The sequence below is a fragment of the Paramisgurnus dabryanus genome, chromosome 8 (assembly GCF_030506205.2).
Source record: "Paramisgurnus dabryanus chromosome 8, PD_genome_1.1, whole genome shotgun sequence".
NCBI classification, from domain to species: domain Eukaryota; kingdom Metazoa; phylum Chordata; class Actinopteri; order Cypriniformes; family Cobitidae; genus Paramisgurnus; species Paramisgurnus dabryanus.
Window position 1 is genome coordinate 13951860 of NC_133344.1, and position 26818 is coordinate 13978677.

Consider the following 26818-nt stretch of genomic DNA (forward strand, 5'->3'; position numbering starts at 1 on the left):
GAAAGATTTACACCTGGTTGAAAGAGATTTAAAACAAACAAAGTGGGCAGACATCCTGGAGAAAAAATCTTGTGAACAGGGCTGTCAGGATCTTATGCTAGCTGTAAATGACATCTTAACCAAATATACCAAAAATAAGCAAAGAAAGCGACATACAAAACGGAATTTGCCATGGTTCAATAAAGTTATTTGGGATATAATGAAAAAACGAGATGTGGCGTTAAAAATTTTTTAAAAATCAGGACTAAAAACGGATCGATTTTCTTTTACAAATTTAAGAAATAAAGTTACAGCCGAGCTAAGAAAGGCCAAAGCCAATTTTTTCCTTGAAATCATTAGAAATGCAGAAGGCAATAGTAGAATAATATGGAAAACCATTGATAAATTGATTGGAAATGAAAAGACAAAATGTGAGAATATTTGTCTAAATATTAATGGAAAAATTATTGATGACTCTTTTGTAATAGCAACTAATTTTAATGAATATTTTTTAAATATTGCTCAAACCTCTGTTCAGAATTTTCAAATTGTTCATCCTCCTCTTATAATCAATGACAAATCTGATTTTAATCTTAGTTTAATAACTAAAACTAAAGTTGAAAAAATAATCACAGTGTTAAACAACAGCAAAGCTAAAGATATTTATGGACTTGATACTTCTTTTCTGAAACAACAAAAAGAGATCCTCTCGGACCCGTTGACAAAAATGATCAATCAATCGATTAGTGAGGGTATTTTTCCAGCAGCCTTAAAATCTGCAATAGTTACTCCTATATTTAAATCCGGACATAAACAAGACATGAACAATTACCGTCCAATAAGTATTCTCCCAGCTGTGTCAAAAGTACTGGAGAAGACAGTGGCGGAGCAACTTACCACCCATTTTGAATCACAAGCTCTTTTAAATCCAATGCAATTCGGTTTCAGACGTAAATATTCTACAGACTTTGCATGTTGCTATCTCTTGGAAACAATCAGGGCATATGTGGATCAAGGAAGAGTGGTGGGAGCGGTCTTCCTTGATCTGCGCAAAGCTTTTGATACTGTTAATCACCAGATACTCTATAGTAAACTGAATCAATATAGTCTCTCTGAACACACCCAAAACTGGATAAGATCTTATTTGAGTGACAGACATCAGTGTGTACAAGTAAATAACATCAAATCCGCGTTTAGAGCCACCTCGATGGGAGTGCCGCAGGGGTCTATTTTGGGACCCTTGCTTTTTAGCATCTATATAAATGATCTCCCTAGAGTGTGTTCGGACGTTGATATAATCATGTATGCTGATGATACTGTGATCTTCACTTTTGGGGAAAATGAGCTGGAGGTTGCTGACAAATTATCGAAAGAGATGCAAAAAGTTGTAGAATGGTTGCAGACGTCTTGTCTGACCTTAAATGTAGAAAAAACGGTCTCAATGTAAAAAAATGTGTAAAAATGTAAAGGAAACAAAATATTTAGGTCTAACACTTGATTCAAATTTAGGTTTTAAAAGTCATATAAAAAAACTTGGCAATAAACTGAAATTTAATTTGATGAATTATAAACAAACTCATTAACAACTGAAGCTTCGAATATTTATTTTAATGCCATGATTGTTCCGCATCTTCTGTATTGTATGTCCAGTTGGTCTCAGGCGTGTAAAACATTGTTAAAACTATTAGAATCATTATATAAAAGGGCAATAAAAATTCATGATAAAAAGCCTCGTCAGTACCATCATTGTAAAGTACTAAGTAAATACAATATTTTGAGTTTTGAAAACCTGATTAAATATAACCAAATTTCTGTTTTATATAAAATTATCCATAACATCGCTGCTCCTCCTCTGAGAAAATTTGTCACATTAAATTCAGATAGACTAAATAGAGTCACACGGTCGACAGCCAGAGGAGAGTGCAGCGTTCCAAGATGCAGAACCACTTATGGTCAACATTCGTTCTTTTATAAAGCAGTAAGTCTTTGGAACACTCTTCCAAATGAAATTATTTTATGTACAAACTATAGTACTTTTACACGCCTGACTAAACAGTGGCTATTAACAAATCAAATTTGTAAGCACTAAATGATTGTGATAAGAATAATGTAGACTATGAGTGAGTGAGGGAGGGCTGGATCCAAGTAGAGTGTTTTTATGATGTGAGAGTGAATAAATGTTTTATTTTTATTTTTTTATTTTTATAATTTCTGTAAATCATGATATGAAGAGTGTTTTTAATGAGATGAGTGAAATAACGCTTCCATGTAAAATACTGTATATATCTTATGACCTTATGTAATGTAACATCTGTCTAGGGACTGCAGGTGGAAATTAGCATTTATTTGCTATAACCTGGCACATGACATCTCTTCTTTTTTTAGATTAATGTTCCCTGTGCATTGTCCCTGATTAAGTATGTTAAAAATAAACTCATTCATTAAGAGGAGCCTCGCCTAGCCTCTAAAGGAAGTGACTTGTAAGGACGAGTCCTGCCAAGGAAGTATCCTTGACATTGAGAAACGGCCAAAGATTGTATGCAAACTAGTTTAAATGTTTCAGATGAGAAAAACTGCAAGAAGTTGAAAGCCGTTCTCAAGTCAAGAACAGGTTAACAGTTCTCGTATCACCACAAGTGTTTCTGCCAGACACATGCACAGAACCGAAGAAAGCGGTGTAAAAGGCAATTTCAGCTACAGTAACTCGTCTGTTTTATCGGATGTTTTGGTGGCAAAAGAGGAACCTTGACAATATTAGGCAGGTGGTCATAATTTTATGGCTGATTGGTGTATGTCATAACTTTCACCAGTTTAACGGCTAAATTATTTTCACAATCACTTGCATGTATTAGAAACGGAAATGTGAACGTGGGCAATAACATGTTACATAACTACACCCAAATGTAATACTTTTCCATGACTCACCATTGCTATTTCAACACCCTCCTTGAACAAGTGGGTTGGGTGAAAATGACTATGTAACACAAAATAAACAAAAAAGAAACTAAGAAATGCATTACTGTATAGAAAGAAATGTGTTTTGATGTCCAGTCCCACTAAATAACCCTGAAATGTTTTATGTTAAACAAAAACCTCACCCATCACAGCAAAAGTGTCTTTGCAATAAATATAAAAGAACGGATTTAGGTGTTGATAATAGAGATATGCTATACCAACAATGGGTAATTTTTCACAAAATATTTTTTGCAATCTTCCCTTGTGTTTACCTGTGTTATCAAAAACTCTACTGTAAACAAAAACCTTTATTAATATTTTATTTCATATCCTCTAGAGGGCAGCACACTCTCAGAAAAAGCGGTCACTGGGACAGTACCCTTTCAACAAGTACACCTTGGTACCCAAAGTCTGCATATTAGCACCTCGAAGGTACATACAATATCACTACTTAATGGTTTGATGAAGGGCACTGTCTCAGTGACAGATTTCATAATTTGCAAACAGTAAGATCCTCTAGCAGGGCTTGATTTGAGTCGGATCCTGCCGGACTAAGCAAGATAACAAAAAAAAAAAACACAATATACTTTATAAAAATGTAAAATATTTTATGCACGTTATTATTATGGACATTTTACGTAATTTATACGTAAAACTTCAAAACTATCGGCGCTGTTAAAGAGCAGGAGGCTGTCATGGCAGCAAAGTAGGGTAGGCCTGGTTTGCAGTTCAGATTTGGAGGCAGAGTGCTTGCACCGAAGAAGAGAGTGCTTGCACCGACAGGTCAAGGATGGAATGCACTCCTTGGGACCGAAGCTCAGTTCTAGGTTAACCCGTTAACTGGCATTGTCCCGTGAGCAGGACACCTAAGTTTACTTCAATATTTTTAATGTAAATGTGAATCTATCATGACAAACTATACATTTTTGGAAAGGAATGTAGTTTTTATATTTCAAAACCTTTTAGCAGTAATAATAATGCAATTTAATGTATTCATTTGTGACAAGAGTATGCAGCAAATCAACACAAACCTCAGTTTTCTAATAATTTTATATATTAAAAATAATACTATATTGCATTTTTTTTATTTATTACAAATAAATGTAAACAAAATATATTTTTACCTCCAGACACTTCCGTAAAAACGTTAAAGTGTCTTCTTTAAATCAAGACCAAAATTAGTCTTCTAGACAAAAAAATGCCAGAGTTATATTCATTTAAAGGTGTACATCACATTTTCACCCCCCCACACACACACACACTCAAAAAGGGCTGCACCAGTTAAAGCTTAAACAGTCCAGGTGTGGGGGGTTTTCCCTTATGAATTAACCATGGTTTTGCTAATAGTAATCAATACACCAAATAAAAAACATGGTTATACTTTTACCACAAAAAACATGGTTAATTTTCATAAGGGTTAGACACAGGGCCGGCGTCATGGGGGGGCATTCGCGGGCAGTGCCCCCCCGAACAGGTTGTTGTGCCCCCCCTACAAAGTTTTTATTCATTTAATATATATCAAGAATAATTAAAATAAATTAAACATTGAATGTTTCATGACTTGTAATGTAATCAAATGATGAAAATATAGTTGATATATGTTTTCTTTAATTAAAATAGACCAGTTTCTCTGATTGGATGTATTGCCGCGTCTCACCCGTCTTACGTCTTTAGCATATTTGTGACTTGATACTAGCAACGTGTTCTTTCGCGGCATTTTATGGATTGTGTAAAATATGAATATTAGAAAATTTAGAACGAATCAGCACCACCTGCTTCATCTGACTTCATGCCAACACAGACTGGCTCAAACTCCGACATAAGAGGTCGAGGTGGAATTTACAAATCTACAGGACACTGTTTTAAGGAAGTTTAATGTTCTTACACGCCGTCTTCAGCTATTTTAAAGGTAAGTTAGCGTTGTTTTAAATTACGTAAGCTTAAATGTGAAGTGCGGCTATAGACCGTTAACAGCATTACGACGTGATTATGGTAAAGCGGCTTTTTTAAAGCCAGGACGCGGTGTGCGCTGTGCCCATTCATTTCAATGGCTTGCGCCCGAAAGTATACTCGGGACGTCCGCGTATGCGCGCCGTCCGCATGACGTCATTTTCGTCATCAGGAGGGTCCGCGGCCGGCCGCGCGGACCGTCCGCGTGCAGCCCAAAATTTGAGACCGCGCGGACAGTGCGCGTACAGTCCGCGTACGACAGCGCATGCGCATGAAAATATTTAGACAGGACACTCCACTATAAACAATTATACAAAGGAAATAGACAGCATTTGCACACACACTATCGTTTTTCTTCTTTAACTTTTACTTCTTCCAAGAACAGAAAGCTCTGGAGCATGTTTGTTTGATTCCTGTTCTTTGTTGTCTTGTTGTTTGTTCTAAACTGTGTTTGCAATGGTGGATCAGTTACTTTTCTTCACCTATCCTAATGTTATAATGTACTGTAAATGTCTCCAAATCAGTGCTGCCCTGACAGCCTGTTAGACTAATAATTTGAATAAGAAATCATTTGTATTGCGTATAGTGTCGAACGCGGCCATCCAAAAAAAGTATACCCGGGCCTTAGTTGTTGCGTCGAGCGCCAGCGCAGCGGAGCTCAGCTTGCGCTCACACCGCGGTCGAAGTTCAATAGTTTTGCGCATAGTTTGTGGTCTTTTGCACTTTATACGGGAAATGAGCTGACAGTCTGTACCAGTTGTATGAGTGTGTGCTTGCTGTATTTGTTGTTTTAATGTCTTGTTTCTGCAAGTTATTGTTGCTATTGCGTGCCCCCCGTTGGAAGCCGAGTGCCCCCCTGTTAGTTATGGTCTGGCGCCGGCTCTGGTTAGACAACTAGTTAAAGGAAAACACCACTGTTTTTCAATATTTAACTATGTTCTTACCTCAACTTAGACAAATTAATACATACAGTACCAATCTTTTTTTAATGCATGCACATTTAATCTTTGTACAGCACCTCATGAATGTGTTAGGATTTAGCCAAGCCCCATTCAATCCTAAGGATCCAAACAAACATTTTATTTTCTGCCATACTCGTGTAACTACTCAAGTAACAGTCTTTAAATAGGGAAAACATGGAAATGTTTGGTGGCTTCTAAATTAATCCCTGTTTGGATCCTAAGGAATGAATGGGGCTAGACTAAATGATAACACATTCACCACTCACTGTACAAAAGATTAAAAGAACACACATTAAAAAATATATAGGCATGTATAATTTGTCTAAGTTAAGGTGAGAATATAGTAAAATATAAAAAAAACGTGGTTTTCTCCTTTAAGGTAAACAAGCATTTGTTTACCTATTAATATTATAGAAAGCGTTGTGTAATTGTGAACTGGGAAGTAGCCTACAGTATATATCTGTTGCTAAATTAATTGCTGAGTTTAACAGTTAAGCATGAGGTTTATGTGGGCTTTTGTGTCTTGTAAAAATTAGTGCAGGTAGTATTTGAGTACATGTCATGCTGTTTTCAGCACCGCTTTTTGCACATTCCAGGAGCTGCACCTGCCTCGTCACCCCTCTGCTTTAATATGCTTTTGCCCTCTACAATTTGCCGTTTCTGAAATAATGACAGTATATTATAAAGATACTTTAATAAAAATAAAAAAATACAAAGAGTAAAAAGTCATCGCCAAACAAAATATTTGGTATCTCTTACTGTGCATTCAGACCGCCACCGGCGAGAGCGTCAATAAAAGCTCTGTCTGCCCTGACAACGACGCTAAAGAAAAGTTGTAGTGGACGCTCTGACACTCGAATGCATTCTCTGAACTCCTCTCAGGCGGAGGTTTCCGCCTTCCGAATGGTTGCCGGTGAACATTTCCGCCTTCCGATTGGTTGCCGCCGAACCGCGTCATATCTCATTACCATAAAGTTGAGCTGATTTCAACTGTCCTCGACGCTCACGCTGTACATGTCGCGCCGCTGCTCGCCGGAGCTCGCCGCCGGCTCTCATTGAAAATGAATGACTTCCGGCCACTTTGACGCTCTCGCCGGTGGCGGTTTGAATGCACAGTTAGATTCCTGGACATCCTCTTAAAGATTCCTCAGGACTTCTGGATGCATGCAGTGGTTCATAAAAAGATCACAAAAAAGGGGAAGAAACTAAATTGCTATCCCCCACAAGACAATACATAAAGGCATAAGTGCAAAATCTTCTATTAAAATAAAATGAAAATGTAACAAATGTTTTACGTTTTTGTTTTCTTGTCCTCTGATTATTTTTTTTTTTTTAGGTAAAACAGCATTAGAGTTGTTTTTATATTTACTGTGCAATGATACATACATTGTATACTTAAAGGGATAGTTTACCCAAAAACTTAAATTCTGTCATTTTCTCACCCTCATGCTTTTCTAAACCTGTATGAGTTTCTTCATTCTGTTAAACACAAAAGAAGATATTTTGATAAATGATGATAACCGCACTTTACTGCCATAGTAAGAAAAACAAGGAAGTCAATGGGTACCATTCTCACCATCATTTATCACATTACTGTATCTTCAACAGAATAAAGAAACTCATACAGGTTTGAAAACAACACGAGAGTAAATGATGACAAAAATGTAGTTTTGGGGTGAATAATCCCTGTAAGTGAAACATTGTTTGCTTAGCCAACTTGCCCTTTTGGGAAAAAAAGCCAAAGATAAATCCAGATTTCAAACAAATCAGACAAAGTTACAGTAAGTATAATATGTATACAGTAAAAGCATGTGAATTAAAATATTGATGCTATTATTTCCATAACATATACATGACAAAGTTGTATTTTTTAATATTGACTAAAATATATGTTTAACTGTTGTCTTTTTCTGTTTAAAACACTGTATAAAGCACATTTTTAGGTTAGGTGGAGCATTTTCATTAGACGTTTCCATAAATCTTGAGATCTTCTATGTTGGTTAAATAATCTTCATAATCCTCAATCTTAAAGTATAAATTCAGAGACACAGAGGTAAGATCAGTCAATAACATTTCAGACACTATTTCAGATCAGAAACTGTGTGTTAATTCACTGAAATGGTGTAAAGTAATGATAATTATTGATAATGTACTTACAGTGCAGGATTTTCTCTGACTAAATTGCACGGGAGACAATAAACAATTAGAAGTTAATTAATTAATATTAAGTAATTTATTTAAACATGTTACATCTGATTAGTATACAGTTTGAACATTTTTATCTGCCAAATGGCAAAGAAACATATTAAACTTTTCAGTAAACATACTTCAGCATAATCATAAATATCTTAGTGGCACTTAATAAAGGTGCTTAAAAAAATGCTTTCATTTACTAAAATCTATAGAAACACATGAATTTTGATTAATTACTCATAACATTTTATTTTCAAATCCCAACATGTAATACTCATTTTAAGCTGTGGAGGCCGCAATAATGTTTTGTGCATAGTGCACTCTGGGTCGATGACGTGTAATGGTTGTCGCAAAATATTACTACAGTTTACTATAGTAAATATCATGGCATCTGCTATAGTTTTTCATGTGATTTGCTCTCACATTATGTTACTCTCTGGTTCATATTGAAAGGGCTGAATAGAAGGCATTGATGTTTTTGTATTTTTAATGGCATGCAGGTGTCAAGACCACATACCACCACGACACTGTAAACAAACAGTCCATGAAGTGACCGAAAAGTGAACGCTTGGAACAGTGCCGAAACATTTCAAAATCCAGAGAGTTAACCAGGCACATGTGACTATACAACGCTTAAAATCATCAGTCCAGTTTAAAACTTCATTTGGAGGTAAGGAAGTGGACTAATGGTCACTAATGGTCAGTGCTGCACATCTAAATTTATGAATAAAGTGTGGAATGTTTCCCAAACCAACGCTGTTACGCATCCTCAAGCTATTTAAGTGGGTATACAGAAATCCTTCACATAGTGGGTAAACGGTGTATACCTGCGTATCACGTAGACTACACCGCTGATCAGATCCTTACGCTTGCCCATTTTTCCTGCTTCTAACACATCACCTTTGATGACAAGTTTAGGTGATGTGTTAGAATATAAAATGAGATGGCAAACCAATGAGTCTGTAAAATTGGCAAACCTATAAATCAGTCTAGCTTTAATCTAAAGTTCCTTTTTTTTCAGCGCAAAGAAAAGAAAGATTATTCTGATGTTAGGTCCTTTATGGAAACCACAGTCAAAAAATGATTCTTTAATGTCAATATGATGCACTCTTATATTTAAGAGTGTAGACAGATACTTCAATCCACTATAATACTGTACAAAAACAATTTTATAAAACAAATGTACAGTTAACAGTTTTAGAGACTGACTGGGTTAAAATGCACAATACCTCTTTGATGATGGTATACGGGCTTTAGGGGTCTTGACTGCCACCGCTGCGTACAAATCATTTGAGCTGTGAACAACACATGCATTTACATCACAAGAAGAAAGGTGAAGTGTGATACTGTGTGTTTTTATAAATATATTTATGTATATTTACTTTATCCCTTTGCTTGATTCTTTTCACTTATACAGATGCATTTAGATCAGCAGACATTTGGTTTTAAAGAAATTACTAAGTCAGACATTATATTATATTATATAAGCCTATATTATATTATATTATATTATATTATATTATATTATATTATATTATATTATATTATATTATATTATATTATATTATATTATATTATATTATATTATATTAAGTCAGACACAGATGCATGATGAACCCTTATATCTCACCCTCTGGGGTCTAAGGGGTTTTTAGGGCCCTGGAGAAGTTTTGACCTGCACTGACATTTGTGCTTTTGCTTTTTTCAGTTGCTAAAAAACATAATAAATGGCAAAAGTCTCATAACACAGTTCAGCACAAACTGGGCTACAATATTATCTGAGCAACATGTATATTTGTATTGGAAAATGTTTATGCGTGGTTTTTTAAAAAGCTACATTTTTAAGTCACTGAAATAAGTCCAAAAAACTAATTTGAAACATGTTTTCCCAAGACTTTTCAAAACAGGATCCACTAGTCTAGAGTTTTTTCAAATCATTCTGCCTACTCATTCACATAAAACAATATATTGATTTACGATTTCTAAGACACTTTTGCCTAGGAAAGGCTGTAGGTTTACTTGGGAATTTATAAAAAAGTCAATAGAATGTAAACACACACACAATCACACAATATATTATATAATTATTATTTTTATTTAAGCTTTCAAACAGTATCTCAAATGTGGTATTGGGTCCTTGACAGACCATTAAAATTAAAGGAATATTTTAAATTAAGTCATAATAAGTGATTTTGGACCTGGTACAGGGTCCGCCTTGTTGAGGAGGTTAAATATTTTGTTATAATTTCACAAGTATACTTTTAAAAACCATGGTTTTACTACTGAAGAAGTGCAACCATGTTTTTGGCTACAAATACTATAGTAATCATGGTAAAATTAGTAAGGGATGGAGTATATTAAGTTTTTTTGAACCCTGTTAAAGGTACGGTTTGGCCATCATAAAAAATGAACACAGGGTTAGTTTTTGGTTGGCCAGCGAGAGTTTTACTTTTGCGCAGTAAAAACATCAATGTTTGTTAACACGGCCGCCATTACTCCCTCACGTGTTGATTGTGAATGCAGCACACAGGCATGCCTGAAATTCGTGTGATCCTGCGCTTAATAAACTTGCTGTGCAGAGATATACTGTATGCATAGACGCGAGTAAATGAGGATTAAAATTTGATGTTTGTTGTAATATAATATAATCAAAAAGTTGATTTATTTCACTAATTCCATTCAAAAAGCGAAACTTGTAAATTATATTCATTTATTACACAAAGACTGATATATTTCAATTGTGAAGAGGAAGATATGCGATATGTGATATGCCAGACTCAACAATGCAGAAGAGCTAAAGGCCACTATCAGAGCAACCTGGGCTTTCATAATCCCTGAGCAGTGCCACAGACTGATCGACTCCATGACACGCCCCACTGCTGCAGTAATTCAGGCAAAAGTATTGAGTGCTGTACATGCTCATACTTTTCATGTTCATACTTTTCGGTTGGCCAAGATTTCTAAAAATCCTTTTTTTGTAATCTTCTTAAGTAATATTCTAATTTTCTGAGATACTGAATTTGGGATTTTAATCATCAAAATTAATCAAATAAATATTTAAAATAATCAGTTTGTGTGTAATGAATAAATATACATTTCACTTTTTTAATGGAATTAGTTAAATAAATAATTTTTTTGATGATATTCTTATTATATGACCAGCAACTGTGCAGCTCAGCATAGCCAAGGAATGGAGAGAATGGATCAGAGATTGTGTGTCCATTGACTGCTCGTTCACTTCAATGGAGTATGGGTGTGGCGATCTCAGCTCATTACAAATAATGAGTTAACCGGTGCATCATTTAATTTTTAATGTTGTATAAATCATATCTGTATGTCCAAAATCAGCAGAGTAATCTAAGTCTCTTTGCGGAGTGATTGAAAAATAACGATTTTGCAGCGCCACACGCGACCCAAGAGAGTTACAGCTATTATTCCCACATTCGTAAACCTAGCTCACCAGATGCTATACAAGTATTGTTCGTTTAGTTTAAAGGGTAGGCAATGTCGGTCCTGGAGTGCCGATGTCCTGCAGAATTTAGCTCCTGCTCTAATCAAACACACCTGAAATAGCGAATCAAGGTCTAAAGCAGTGGTGACCAACCCTGTTCCTGGAGATCGTCTAGGTTACGGATGTAACCCTCGTTCCCTGAAGGAGGGAACGGAGACGTCACGTCGTGACCGACGAATTGGGAACTCGCTTAGAGAGACCAATCTGCTTCGTTTACTACAAAAACGCCAATGAACTTGGCATTGAGATATTTGCATAATGCTGGCGCCGCCCCGCCAGGTGCCTTTATAAGCAGCAGGTGCAAATAGGGAAATTAGCTTCTTTTCGCTGAGAAAGCCGGGAGAAAGTGAACGGTCGATAAACAGCAGGGAGCAGCCCTGTGGCGACGGGACGTGACGTCTCCGTTCCCTCCTTCAGGGAACGAGGGTTACATTCGTAACCTAGACGTTCCCTTTCAGTCGGTCACTACGACGTCACGTCGTGACCAACGAATTGGGAATCCCTACCAAAACGCCACTGAGGGCTGACCTCTTCCAGTGTCTGCGTAAAGCCCTCCGGTTCCACTTAAGGAGGAGGAGATAGGTTTTAGGGCAGAAGGCCGGGCACTAGATGTTCCTTTAACCCCACAGAAGTGCCAGCGACTGGGAAGCGCCCTACCTGAGCGGGATAGGAACGCTGCGGAAGCCACCACCCGTCTTAAGGGCTAATGGTGGGCGAAAGTCAACCGTAGTTGAGGAATAAAGACAGCCGTGGCTGTGTAAGCAAAGCAGTGCTCTGCTAAGGGAAACGTGGGCTGGTAGGATTAACCCCACGGAAAAATACTCACAAAGGAACCCGGTGGGACACAATGTGGAGCCCGAGCCAGACACGTAGGTTCGCGAGGATACAGCTAGTGAAAGGCTGACAGCCAATGCTCCGCAACAAAGGCTGCCAAGGCAGCGGAGGAAGAACAATTCAAACCATTACGCATTTTTGTTCTGAAGGCCTTCCATACTGACACAGTTATGAAGCATCAGTTGGAGGCTGCAAGCCGACCTGCGAGACTGTTCTCCGTGCTCCCCCTGGTGAGGAAAGAACACGAGAGGATACAGGCTCGATACGAACACTGTAAAATCTAGTGAACGTATTAGGTGTCGCCCAACCAGCAGCTCTACAGATGTCTGTTAGCGAGGAACCACGAGCTAAAGCCCAAGATGAGGCAACACTCCGTGTGGAGTGCGCTCTCAAATTAAGGGGGCAAGGAATACCCTGAAGATTATAAGCCAGGGCGATAGTATCAACTATCCAATGAGACATCCTCTGCTTAGTGACAGCTTTCCCTTTCTGCTGGCCACCATAACAAACAAAGAGCTGGTCTGAGGTCCTGAGGCTTTGCGTGCGATCCACGTAGAGTCGCAGTGCGCGTACGGGGCACAACAAAGCCATGGTTGGGTCTGCGTCCTCCGGGGGCAGCGCTTGCAAGCTCACCACCTTATCTCTGAAGGGAGTGGTGGGAACTTTGGGCACGTAGCCTGGTCTGGGTCTCAGTGAGACAGCAGGACCAAACTAAAAGCACGAATCGTCAACAGAGAATGCATGTAAATCCCCTACTCTCTTCATGGAGGCCAATGCTATCAGGGTCAGAGTTTTCATTGATAAAAACCTCAGACTCGTAGACTGCAAAGGCTCAAAAGGGAGACCTGAAGGCTTCAGCACCATGGACAGGTCTCAGGAGGAAAGAGGGAGGGCGCGAGGGGATTAGCCTGCGAGCGCCTCTTAAGTGTAATAATTAAATCATGCTGGCCAACTGATCTGCCGTTGATAAGAGAGTGATGAGCAGAAATAGCGGCGATATCAACTTTAATGGCGGAGGGACAGCCTACCATCTAACCTATGTTAAAGATATAAAAGCACAATGTTAATGGGCATTCTCTGGGGTCCTCGCGTTGCGAAGAGCACCGGGTGACGAGAAAGGTTTCTTTAAGCGCGTAAGCCCGTCTTGTGGACGGTGCTCGAACCGCGTCGATGGTGTTAGATACCGCTTGCGATAAATCACCTAAACCTACGCGCGCTCAACGACCATACATGGAAATCCCACAGGTCGGGGCGCGGGTGCCATAATGTGCCCCTTCCTTGAGAAAGAAAGTCTTTCCTCAGGGGAATCGTCAGGGAGGGGCTGTCGCGAGGAGCATTAACTCTGAAAACCAATTCCTGGTAGTCCAGTACGGGGAGACTAATAAAAGGCTCTCCTCGTCCTGCCTGACTGAGTCTGCGCAATAAAGCTCACTGGAAGGAATGCGTATTTACGCACCCCCCGCGGCCAGCTGTGTGCCAACGCATCCACGCCGAGGCTGCCCTCGGTTAGTGAATAAAATAGGCGACAGTGGGTATCGTCCGGCGACGCAAACAGATCTATCTACGCACAACCGAACTTCTTCCAAATTAGCTGGACCGTCTGGAGGTGGAGTCGCCATTCGCCGGGGGCGCAGCTCGGGAAGCGCGTCTGCCGCTGTATTGAGCGAACCCGGGATGTAAATGGCACGAAGGGACCTCAGATGCTTCTGACTCCAAAGGAGGAGATGACGAGCGAGATGCGACAGGTGACGAGAGCGCAAAACCGCCTTAACGGTAAATAACGCAACAGTCGCAATGTTATTGGTGTCGGCTAATACATCCTTCCCTCGCATCTCCATAGCGGAGCGTACAAGTCCCAGATATACAGCGCACCGCTCGCGGCAGTTGGGGTGCTATGCACACCCTTGAGACTGCAAGCCCGTCATACGTGGCTGATCATCCCGTGCTGAGGGCATTGCAATATACAGAATGCCAGGAGACCCCTCAGGGGCATATCTTCTATCGGAAATGCCGGGTCTACCACGGGGAAAAATTGAAATGACACGCAGGTGCAATGTTTACACGGTGTATGTCGGTGTGCCACGCTCTCCTCGAGACTCGATCGTAAGCCAACGCTGAAGCGGTCTCATATGAAGCAGCTCGGGCGGAGTCACATCCGCAGCATGCTGTCATATGTCCAGGAGCTTCTGAAATTGTTTCAGAGGGACCGCGTACTTCCCTCGAATTAAACCGAGGCAAGTCAGAACTGACTGGTTGCGCGCTCTTGTTAAACACGCCAATTAGTCGATCGAGTCTTATTTCCATACTGAGAAAAAGGATCCTCTGCACGGGGCAAAGTTGCTCTTTCCCAGTCGACCTGAAGACTTAAACGAGCGAGATGCCGAAGCATTAACTCTCTGTGTTCGCGCACGTCTGCTAAGAACGGGCTATTATAAGTCGACGTACATAAAAGCAGAATGCGAACAACGCTCTCTCTCTGATATTTTAATGCCGTGACTACATGGAGACACGGAGAGAGAGAGACAGCTCGAACGGTGTACTTAGTATTAATATGCCCACCCCAGGACGCAGAGCGAAAAAAACGGTCTAAAGCGAGGGGAGATGGACACATAAAGTACACGTCTTACAGGTCTAAGGCTGCAAACCGATCTGAATATTGAAATACGAGCCTCGGCGTTATCATCCAAAAAGAACACCTTCGTAGAGCCGGTGCGTAAATCAAATCGATCGTAACCCACCGCGTATTTTGGGTACTATGAGATAAAGGCTGGAAAAACCCTATCATCATCATCATCATCATCTCGGTAAGAGGGACCGGCTCGAACATCCTTCGCCAACAGGATATTGACTTTTGCACGCAGTACATGTGCATCGGACGCTTTCACCACAGTGAAACGAAAGCCCGAATTTTGGGGAGTGCCGGATTCGTAACCGAGGCGGATCGTGCGTAAAACCCAACGAAACGGGCTGGGAACTGAAGCCAAGCACCCAGGCACCGTACGAAGAGAAATAACGACACTACCGAAGTACCCGCGGTGGGGCAGCGAAGCGAGACAGGTGGGACTGCCGGTGCGTCTGCTGTGACAGCATAAACATCTACAGTATGTGTGTGTGACACTGACCTGAGCCCGCTGAGGGTAACGGTCGTCTGGTCTCCTCTACGGAGAGCGCAGACTCCGATGAGGGTGCTGGTGGTCCGGTCTCCTCAGCGGAGCGCTCGGACTCCTCAGGTCACCCGCTGGCGATAGAGGAGAGGTAGGGGAGCTGGTGTGAACCCGCTCACGGCTCTCTCGATCCTCCGGAGACCTAGAGAGGGAAGAGGAATGCACTCTTATGTGTGGTTAAGTGGGTACCGGCCGAACAGCCGGTGGAACATATGCAAACCAAGGATTTTCCACCCGACCCTCTATCGGGGAAGGAGCTCCATCTCCTGAAGAGTGATCCTCTGCCAATCCGGGTCGCCCTTCACTGGCCACTTAAACTCCCGAATTTCACGGGAAGCGGCTAAGCGGGCGGGGCGAGCTGCTGACGACCGGTTCCCCTGCGCTGCCGAGATGGGGTCCGAGGAGGGGAACGGAGGTGGTCGCCGCAGGACGCCGACGGCGAGAGGCAGACTGAGGAGCCGGCGTGGTGGACCAAGGGCAGCTCTCTTCCGCCGGGGCATGACCTAGGAGATCGCCTCAGTCTGCGCAGCGGAGCTGTCCGACTCCCCTGGCTCGCCGAAGAGGCCGGTCTGTGAGACAGGAGCATTCAAGTTGTTCTCGTCTGCGTCCGTCATGTCAGCCAGACACAGCCAAAGGTGGCGATCTTGAACCACTGTGGTGGACATCGCACGACTGAAGGTCGCAGGCTCCCTCGTAAATCCTTGGTGAGCCTGCAGCAACGTTATTGCGTGCAGGGCCGAAGCCGCCTCTCCGGCATGCCTGATGGGCAGCGTCCGTAACCGGATGACTGTCTACAAACACGGGAGGAAAGGGTTGGGTGGTCCCTCCAGGAACGCATCCCGCTCCACTGAAGGGGTCCCCGCCCTTAGCGGCTCCGTTGGTGAGGGAGGTGAGGGGTGAAGCTGAACGGCCGGACGGCCGCAAATCACGTCAGCTCTTCGTGCCGCGGGAAAGAAAGGCACAGGAGGAGAGGACCGAGAGGCCCGAGCAGCTCCGAAGTACCAATCATGTGGGCGGGACGGTTCGGGCAGAGAGGGGTTAACCTTTCCAACTCTACCGTCTCCGCCGCTCGCGGGCACGGCTGCCATCTCCGGAACGACTCTGCCTCGGAGGAAAAATGGACACCCCTCTGATGCTGCAGAAGTGACGGGACCAGAAGGAGGTCCAATGGATTCGGCAGACATCGTAGAACACGACTCTGCAGTCTCCACCGGAGCCTCAACCGGCTGAGGATGAGAAGGCCGGTAGGTGGAGGACGCATCCTCCGTCCTACTCAGCGTAGTGACGCGAAGGGCACCCTGCGAGCGCTTGACAGCCGCACCATGGCGGCGTCAGCACTGCAAAGGCGCGGACAGCGTTCCCGTAGAAACGACAGTCGTCTCCGCAATCCAAGAGGGTTATGCTCTCACAGAGAGAACAGAAACTCTCCACGAACGCAGCCCCGGAGTGCTCGATGCCTGAGCACGAAGACAGCGCTCGTGACCGTCACTGGGACCCTTATACTTCTCGCATCCAAGATCGCACGGGCGAAAAGCTATCCTCAAAAGGACGCTGATCTCCGCATATACGAGAGAGTGGCTGCCTTTAAAAAGACACAGAGCCCTCACGTATCACTCTTTTAGGGAAATCACTCTTTAGGTGCTCAGCTGATGATGCGCACAGGGAAGGCACGCACACACTAAACTAAAAACAAAAAAGATGCAGAGCCGTGGAATACTGCGAGCGTCCGCTGTGTTAGTACTGCTTGTCAATCAACTTCAGCAACCGTTCCCAGAAGAGCAGAGAGTAGCTTCTCAGTAGCAGATAAAGCCGGCTTTCGAAGCGAAAAAGCTAATTTCCCTATTTGCACCTGCTGCTTATAAAGGCACCTGGCGGGGCGGCGCCAGCATTATGCAAATATCTCAATGCCAAGTTCATTGGCGTTTTTGTAGTAAACGAAGCAGATTGGTCTCTCTAAGCGAGTTCCCAATTCGTCGGTCACGACGTGACGTCGTAGTGACCGACTGAAAGGGAACTAGATTGTTTCTCAGTTCCAAGAACACAAAGAACGGACTTGCGTTCTCGTGAATACTGGTCTTGCCAGGCAACCTTGGAAGAACGAACTCAGAAGGTCGCTAGCACAGAATGCTCTTGTGAGAATTGAGATGTGTGCAATCTTCCTGTTGGTCACCTGACCTCCCCAGATTTCAGCGTACAAGTCTGCACGCAATGTATCCTCGATATCAAGAACACATCCAGGTATTTTCATGCGTCCTCTGTACTTGTGTTCTTAAAAATTGGAATTAAACTTTGACAGTTAATGATGACGTAGAGCGAGAACACAAGGACACAAGATCGCTGAAGAACGCATATTGAGAAACAGCCCTACTGTCCTGCAGAGTTCAGCTCCAACCCAATCAAACACACCTGAACCTGGCAATCAAGCATTTCAGGGCTACCTAAAAATTTGAGTCAGATGTGTTGAACCCGGGTTGGAACTAAAATATGCAGGAGGGTAGATGTCCAGGAGTAGGGTTGAGCACCCCTGGTCTAAAGCGTCACCTGAAAACTACAGGTAGGTGAGGTTTTATCAGGGTTGGAGCTAAAATCTGCAGGACATCGGCACTCAGGACTGATGATGCCTACCCCTGAGTTAGGTAATGAATTAACTAATACAAATGTAAATATGTTTTGATATCTTCAAATTTTATGCTGCAGAATTCTGTAAAGTGGGTAGGGCTGCTTGCTTTCACAAAAGGTGTGAGGTTGTCAGCATGAACTTGTATACACTGTACTTCTCTGTATTTTTAACTGAGCAAAAAGTTTTCTGTGAGGGTTGGGTTTAAGGTTTAAGTCAGGGAAAGGGAATATAATGTACAGTTTGTACAGTATAAAAACCATTACATCTGTACACAACACATACTGTACAAAAATATTTTATAAAAAAAAATGTACAGATTACAGTTTTAGAGACTGACTGGGTTAAAATGCACAGTACCTCTTTGGTGATGGTATACGGGCTTTAGGGGAAGTTTTGACTGCCACAGCTGCATACAGATCATTTGAACTGTGAACAACACATGCATTAATACACAAGAAGAAAGGTGAAGTTTAATACTGTATGTTTTTATAAATATATTTATGTACAGTGGCATGTTTACCTGCCTTGCAAACCACGCAATTGCATGGGGCCCCGCAGGGTTGAAGGGCCCTCTACTGGCCAAGAGTGGTTAACTTATTTAATTATTTCTTATTTTATGATTGCAGGCAGAGTAATAAAAAGGGGAGCGTGGTAAACATAGTTTTAAAAGTATGTTGCATTTATTCAGACCCACATCTAATGCACGAGCACAAATGCAGTCACACATTCAAGTGCTGGGATGAGCGCTCGCTCGACTCTTTCTGTGCTCTCATAACTGCACAACATTCACTCGATTGTCAAGTTTAAGACTTTGGGCTTCACATCTGTGATTGTTGGTTTGGTTTGATCAGTGACCTTTGGTTCCATACTCGTCGTGAAATACAGAAAGAAACATAATATGCTATAAAGACACCACGCAGAGGTTTAAATCATGCAGAAAATACATTAATCATATTTTCTGTATCTCATCAATGTCATCAAAATCTTATCTTTAGTGTATGTCTAGTCCAGGGATGGGCAACTTCGGTCCTGGAGTGCTGGTGTCCTGCAGAGTTTAGCTCAAACTTGCCTCAGCACACCTGCCTAAAAGTTTCTAATATGCCTAGTAAGACCTTAATTGGCTGCTTCAGGTGTGTTTACTTATTGTTGGAGCTAAACTCTGCAGGACACTGGCCCTTCAGTACCAAAGTTGCCCATATCTGGACTAGATAAAACTTAAAAACTTTTTTTAGATTTTAAAACTTCAAATATAACACATTTTAGAAATTTACACTCACACCCATCTATTTAGGTGGTGCCGTTTAATGGCCACACACACACAAGTGATGTTTCTTGAAAATCTGACATAGCAGAAAGTTTTCTGTCAGGGTTGGGTTTAAAGTTAGGTTACAGTAATGGAATAGAATGTACAGTTTGTACAGTATAAAAACTTATGTCTGTGGAATGTCCCCACAAAACATACTGTACAAAAAATATTTTATAAAACAAATGTCCAGTTTACATTTTTAGAGACTGACATGGGTTTAAATGCACAATACCTGTTTGGTGATGGTATACGGGCTTTAGGGGAAGTTTTGACTGCCACAGCTGCATACAGATCATTTGACCTGTGAAAAACACATGCATTAATATCACAACAAGAAAGGTGAAGTGTGATTTTGTATGTTTTTATAAATATATGTATTTATATTTACTTTATCCCTTTGCTTGATTCTTTTACACTTATACAGATGCATTTAGATCAGCAGACATATGGTTTTAAAGAAATGACTATAAGAAATCAGACACAGATGCATGATGACCCTTGCTTGCATAAAAGGTGTGAGGTTGTAAGCATGAACTTGTATAATTGTCTGTATTTTAAAACTTCAAATATGCAACACATTTTTGAAATATACACCCACACCCATCTATTTAATTTGTGCCATTTAGCAGCTACACATAGACACGTAATGTTTCTTGAAAATCTGAAATAGCAGAAAGTTGTCTGTGAGGGTGTTTAGGTTAGGGGAAGGGAATATAATATACAGTTTGTACAGAATAAAAACCATTATGTCTTTGGAATGTCCCCACAAAACATGAAAACCAGTGCAAGTTGGTTAACAGTGTACCTTTGTTTAGGCTGTGATTCTTGTGAATTAGCAGGTGAAGACCTATAATTAATATTGACAGACAGTGTTATATGACAGTATGAAAAGCTATACCCGCTCAATACAACTACATCATGTGACAATATGAATACCTAATTCTGACTTAGTATAACTCTGATGTAATAAACATGTACCTGTTACAGTTCTTATATATGATGACTCCAGCAAATATGCAAATGAGAAGAAAGGCAAATGAAGGGGCTAGAATGTAAAGCCCAGTTGTCTTAAAGGTCATCACATCGGATTTATTCTGGGAAGCAGCTACAGGAAGTAAAAGAAGGAAGTCATTTATTGGTCATTATGATGTATATATCATGTAAACATTTACAGGATTAATGTGAAATACATACATTTATTCTGGACTGGGGTCACTGATTTTGGAGGCTCTGTAAAATCTGCAGACAAAAATCTATAAATGATAAGACACAGAGGAATCGCACACACTAAAGGAAGTGAAAGAAGGAAGTCATTTGTTGATCATTATGGTGTATATATCATGAAAACAGGAGAAATGTGAAACACACATACATACCTTGAACTGGAGTCACTGGTTTTGAAGGCTCTGTAAAAGAGTGTGCAAACAAACATATATAAATGAAAAGACATAGATGAATCGCACACATCGTGTATGATGTCTTGAAATCACTCACGTTGTACATGTAAGTCGACAGATGCTGTGATTTTCTGTCCAGAAATATTTGTAGTGCAGATTAATTTCTTCCCATCGTCTTTCTTTGCCCCCAGAAAGGTTATGGTGGAAAATGTGGCCAATTCAAACCCTGTAAGTGGTTTCTTTCCATCTTTGACCGGCATGTTCTCATAGTTCCAGGAGAGGATTGGAGGATTCGTCTGGCAGGAATGCTGGACGGTACAAGTGAAGGTCTTTGCAACACCCTCTATGATTTCAGCTGCTAGTTGAGGCTCAATGGTTATATTATAATGGACACCTGAAATTATAAGCAGTTGGCACAAACATCAAACATGATTTAAAGCTACATTTAAATGGATTTAACTTTTGCTTTCATTAAAGGAGCATTTCACCCGTAGAAACATTCATCTTTATTGAAAGTGTCTCATATTTGTAGTTAAAAGGTAACATACATTTAGAATTTGGTGCCTATTTGACCGAGAAAAGGGATGTTTGTAGTCTCACTCCCTCAACAAAGATATTGGACTTCCTTCTTTCAATGATGCAAAATGATGATTTTTACATCATTGAAAGAAGGAAGTGCAACACTGAAATCTGTATTTCTCCTGTCTCAGCGGCAAATGAGAAAATGATGCATGACCATTCAAAAACATGACTGGGGTTCTAACTATACAAAGCTTTATTCAAATGGGTGAAGTGTCCCTTTAAATTTTACAAATAGCTAAATGATCAATGTCCTTAAATTCATTGTGAAAGTGACTGTAACACACAGATAAAACAGAGGCAGATGTATGCTTTTGAATGCATGTCATTTTTTTACTTACATTTTGCACTTTGTGATTTTGTAGCTCTTGTTGTTCTGCCTCCATGATGTGTTACAGTACACTCAATATCTGAGCGTTCAGCCTTCACAACACCGGTGCGTGTCAGAGTGGTTTTCCATTGACCATTTTTTATATGGACATCATCTATTTTATCAGATCCTTCAATACCCTTCAGAACGATGTTTGGTTTTCTGTATGGACAGGTGTGTAAGGTGTAACACGCTACTGTAATGCTGTCACCGATCTTTAAACCTCCAGAATTATTAATAATGGGCTGCTGTGGATTTGCTACAGTAGGGAAAAATGTTACAGTTAGGCAACCGATGATACAGCTGTAATGACACTTTCAAACCAAAAAATTACATTAAAAGAACATGTGAAGTATTTACGTACTGTCAACAATAATTGTGGAGGTGACATCATAAAACTTATAGGTGCTCTTTCCAATATTTTCTGGGTCAATCCATGTATATAATTTTTCTCCATTGTGAGACGGATCCACGCTTTTGATCAACAGACTACAATCCCGATTTGAGTTTTTAGGGTTATATGTATCAGTTTTTCCTCTGAACTTGTAAATAACACTGTCTGGATACCAGGGATCATAAACTATAGGGTAGCCACTCCACACATACTGATACCACACAACTCTACGTGGTTTAGTAGGTGGGTTTGAAGTGTAAGAGTAAGAGCACGGTATAACCAGACAGGAACCTTTGAGGCCACGAATTTCTGATGGCATTCTCACTTCCCAAGCCAAAGTCTCATACAGCAGAACACCTGTGAGAAAAACATTAGATCATATTAATGTATTAATGGCTGCCTGTTAACACTTTGGGGTCCAAAAATGTGGGACCTGTGTTTTGAAGTGTTTTTCCTCATCAAAGCAGAATCAACTTAAAATACCCCATCATTAATAACCATACACTTACGTGTTATACATCATTTGAAACTGTGAAGGGTCTTCTTTAATTTGTAAAATAAAGAAAATAAACAGGGTGTACATTCGGACATCGCCAGCTGTCTCTCAAAACACGTTACAAAAATCAATTGAAACTCTGCAAATACTCATCACACAAACACGATACACAAATCCAAAGAAAGCCTGAAATGTCTACTTTTAAACAAACTAATTATAATCGAAAATAATTGTTTATAACCGCCGCATTGTTTACGTGTGAGGAGATGTGAGTACTCGCACACATGGACACGTGTTTTTTAAAAGTTTATACGCATTTATAGATTACATTAAAACATTGTTAAAAACAGAAGCTATAAACAATCAGTCGATTGGCATCTGAAAACAGCTTTTTATAAAACTAATCACAGCAGATGTTCATCTGAGATGTTCTGAATGTAGTTTATGTACATGATAGTTTATCTGAATGTAGTGCTATCAGTGACATTTACCCATCAGTTATGTATGTAAGCTTATGTGGTATTTCTGTGAACAATGCTAACAGCTGTTTATAACTTTCTTACAGGTCTGCATCACTCTCATCAGTACAAAACTATTAACTGAAGAAATATTCACACTTTTTGGACTTAAAGTTATAACATGAGCCACATGAAGTTTATGTAACAGCTCATAGCAAAGCTCTGTTGTGTATCACAAAGTTTCAGTTTGTTAGCATTGCTTGTATAAAGACTTTGGAAATGCCAGTCATGGCAGTTGTCTGCTAAAATGCATGTGTACAAAATTTACATTTGAATTTATAGTTGGGGGGGGGGGATATTCTGAGTTCGAATTTAATCCATGATGAGATTATAGTTGATTAAGACATTTCCATTATACATTTATAAGTGAATACATGCATAACTAAATAGAAAGTTTGTCTGTCACAAAATCTCTCACATTCTTTTGTGGTCATAAAACTCTAATCTTGATGTGTTGCCATGGTCATGAGAGATCTGTTCTGCTTTGAAGTGTTAAAAGCAGTTTGGGGGTCGTGTTACAGACCTCGGTGCCTAACCTGCTTGTTGGGTGAGGGTCTGCAGTTATATTTGTGAAATATAAGAAGTTATTGTGTATCTGAGCTCAGTCGTTACATAAGTTTATTTATATAGTGCCTTAGTTATATGAATACATGTATATAAAGTGTCCTCTGACAGAATCTCTTGCTCTATAAAATGCATGAATAGAAGTAAAGTGACACAGTACCTTGAAACAGAAGATATATCAGTGCTTTCATCCCTTGATCACAATGCTTCCTCTTATATTGAAAAATCCCACTTATAAACTGCAAACAAGCACAAATGTTAAAAACATTTCAGAACTATGTAACATTGCACATCTCATGACCTTCACCAGTTTACCAACTAAAGTGTTTGTTTTCACAATTGTTCCCATTATGGGTTTATGTTCCCTTTACCATTAGAAAATAAGAAGTGAAATGGGACAATAATAAGTTCTTTAATACAATTAAATGTAATATTTGCTTCCATGTTTCAAGCTTACCTTCACAGCCCCCTGATCAAACAAGAGGACTAGATGAGAATCAACTGAAACAAAATAAAATAGAAGAAAGTGATGAAAGAGTAATAAATGCTTCTCTTGTTCAGCAGAAGAAGTTTTAATAGTAGTGCTCTGATGTCCACGCCCACAAAGATCAAAAGGATTTCCTTCTTCTTGGTTTTGTGGTTTAACAAGTTCAAGTAAAGGCAAGTTTTTGAAAAACAAAAGATGGCTGTAGGTTGGGCTAGTAGAGATGTCATTTTGGATGTATTTACAACAAGAAATTGCAAACTAGTTGAAATGTTTCAGATGAGAATAACTGTGAGCTTTTGAAAGCATGCAAGCAATGTGACAGCGGTTCTCAAGTCAAAAACAGGCTATAACAGTTCACATGTCACCAGTACACAAAACTGCAGAAGTGTTTCTGCCAGACACATGCATATGCACAGCATAATGAGAACTGAAGAAAAATATCAAAAAGATCAACTATATTTTGTGCCCAATGATGTTTAAATTTTAATTGCAGGTGACCTTATTTTTTTTTACTATGGTACAGTATTTTTGTGTGTTATGTACGGTGGCCCTGAAGTGCAAACCACAACAACAAATTACTAAACAACAACAACAAATTAAAAAACAGCACAACAAATTAAAAAACACTGCAACAAATTAAAAAACAACAACAAATTAAAAAAACACTACAGCAAATAAAAAACCGCTACAGCAAATTAAAAAACACTACAACAAAATAAAAAACAAATACAAAATAAAAAACACAACAGCAAGTTAAAAAAACACTACAGCAAATTAAAAAACACAACTAAAAATTAAAAAACACTACAACAAATTAAAAACCCAATTACAAATTAAAAAACACTACAACAAAATAAAAAAACATAACAAAATAAAAAGCACAACAGCAAGTTAAAAAAACACTACAACTACAAATAAAAAACAAAACTACATTAACCTACCGGAAGAGGTAGGTACCAGTGGGCAACATGAGACAGCGCTGATTGGACGACACTGCAGTTCAGCTTTTGAACCGGAAGTTATACTTCCTGTAGCGCGTGGTTTGGAGAGGAGGAAGGACAGCAAAATATTTTGCCCAAACTGTGGAAAAGAACTGGTTGAGCCGTCCCCAAACTTTTGCAGCGGCTGTGGCAAAAGGCTTAAAGAAATATCTACCATCGGAGACACCCAACAACCTTCGAGTAAGTTAATAAGAATAGTGTAATGCTTACGTTGCTTGTGGATGCAACGTTAGCTTACTACTATCGTTAGCGGTTTCCAGACCGTACCCTTAGCCGGCCCCAGCAGCTGCTACGTTTGGGTCATCTGTAACATTCATGTTTGAAAAAATGCGCTACAGCAAGAATAACTTCCGGTTCAAAAGCCGAACTGCAGTGTTGTCCAAACAGCGATTCCGGTAGGTTAATGTAGTTGTGTTTTTTAATTTGTAGTTGTGTTTTTAATTTGTAGTTGTGTTTTTAATTTGTTGTTGTGTTTTTTAATTTGTAGTTGTGTTTTTTTATTTATTGTAGTGTTTTTATTTTGTATTTGTTTTTTATTTTGTTGTAGTGTTTTTTATTTTGTTGTAGTGTTTTTTATTTTGTATTTGTTTTTTATTTTGTTGTAGTGTTTTTTAGTTTGCTGTAGTGGTTTTTAATTTGCTGTAGTGTTTTTTTAATTTGTCGTTGTTTTTTAATTTGTTGCAGTGTTTTTAATTTGTTGTGGTGTTTTTAAATTTATTGTAGTGTTTTTTTATTTGCTGTAGTGTTTTTTAATTTGCTGTAGTGTTTTTTCATTTGCTGTAGTGTTTTTTAATTTGTTGTGGTGTTTTTTAATTTGTTGTAGTGTTTTTTTAATTTGTTGTTGTTGTTTAGTAATTTGTTGTTGTGGTTTGCACTTCAGGGCCACCATAGTTATGTATATGTAGCTTAATATTTTTTTTTGTGATGTATGGTAAAGACAGAGATAATTTTCCACAACGAGGGCAATAAAGTTAACAACAACAACATATTTGGGTGAAGCCAATCAGGAACTAAATGAGCTGTAATGGAAGTATCTTTGATAATAAAAATAAAGCTTATTGAAAATATGGATACTATAGCTAAATATTAACCCCCTGGGGTCCAAAAACGCGGGGCCGCGTTTTGACGCATTTTTTCCTGTTTCCTGTGACATCCACTTAAAATACTCCGTCATTCATAATCATACACATACATGTAATACATCATTAGAAACTGTGAAGTGTCTACTTTAATGTGAGTGCCTTCATAATAACAACAAAACCGTGTGCTTTTGGCAAATAAAGAAAATAAACAGGGAGTGCATTTCGACATCTCTGTCTCCTTGACCATCTTCCTCAAACACGTTACAAACATGAACTGATTACTCCGCCAATACTTGTCACACGAACATGATACATGTGTCTAAAGAAAGCCTGAAATGTCTACTTTTACATGATGTAATTAAAATCTGAAGACCTCATTGTCTGTTTGTGTAATCGACATGTAAGTAAAGAGAGGTACAGTTTTTCTTGCTCGACCTGATTAGCACTAATGTGATC

The 26818-nt window shown here is 39.8% G+C and overlaps 1 protein-coding gene and 1 long non-coding RNA gene across 2 annotated transcripts; both read right to left on the reverse strand.

The window, feature by feature from the left end:
- Window positions 1-7372: 7372 nt before the first annotated feature.
- LOC135770346 (uncharacterized) lies at window positions 7373-9336 on the reverse strand. Its single transcript, XR_010542596.2, has 3 exons — window positions 9269-9336; window positions 8004-8022; window positions 7373-7871 (listed from the first exon to the last, which is right to left on the reverse strand). It is a non-coding gene; the product is annotated as an uncharacterized lncRNA (long non-coding RNA).
- Window positions 9337-18509: 9173 nt separating this feature from the next.
- LOC135770185 (sialoadhesin-like) lies at window positions 18510-23983 on the reverse strand. The gene is made up of 9 exons (XM_073815557.1): window positions 23953-23983; window positions 22185-22571; window positions 21792-22079; window positions 20969-21265; window positions 20851-20880; window positions 20669-20713; window positions 20453-20579; window positions 19707-19775; window positions 18510-18594 (listed from the first exon to the last, which is right to left on the reverse strand). The coding sequence occupies exons 1-9, from the start codon at window positions 23981-23983 to the stop codon at window positions 18510-18512; spliced, it is 1359 nt and encodes a 452-aa protein (XP_073671658.1).
- Between the last annotated feature and the right edge of the window lie 2835 nt (window positions 23984-26818).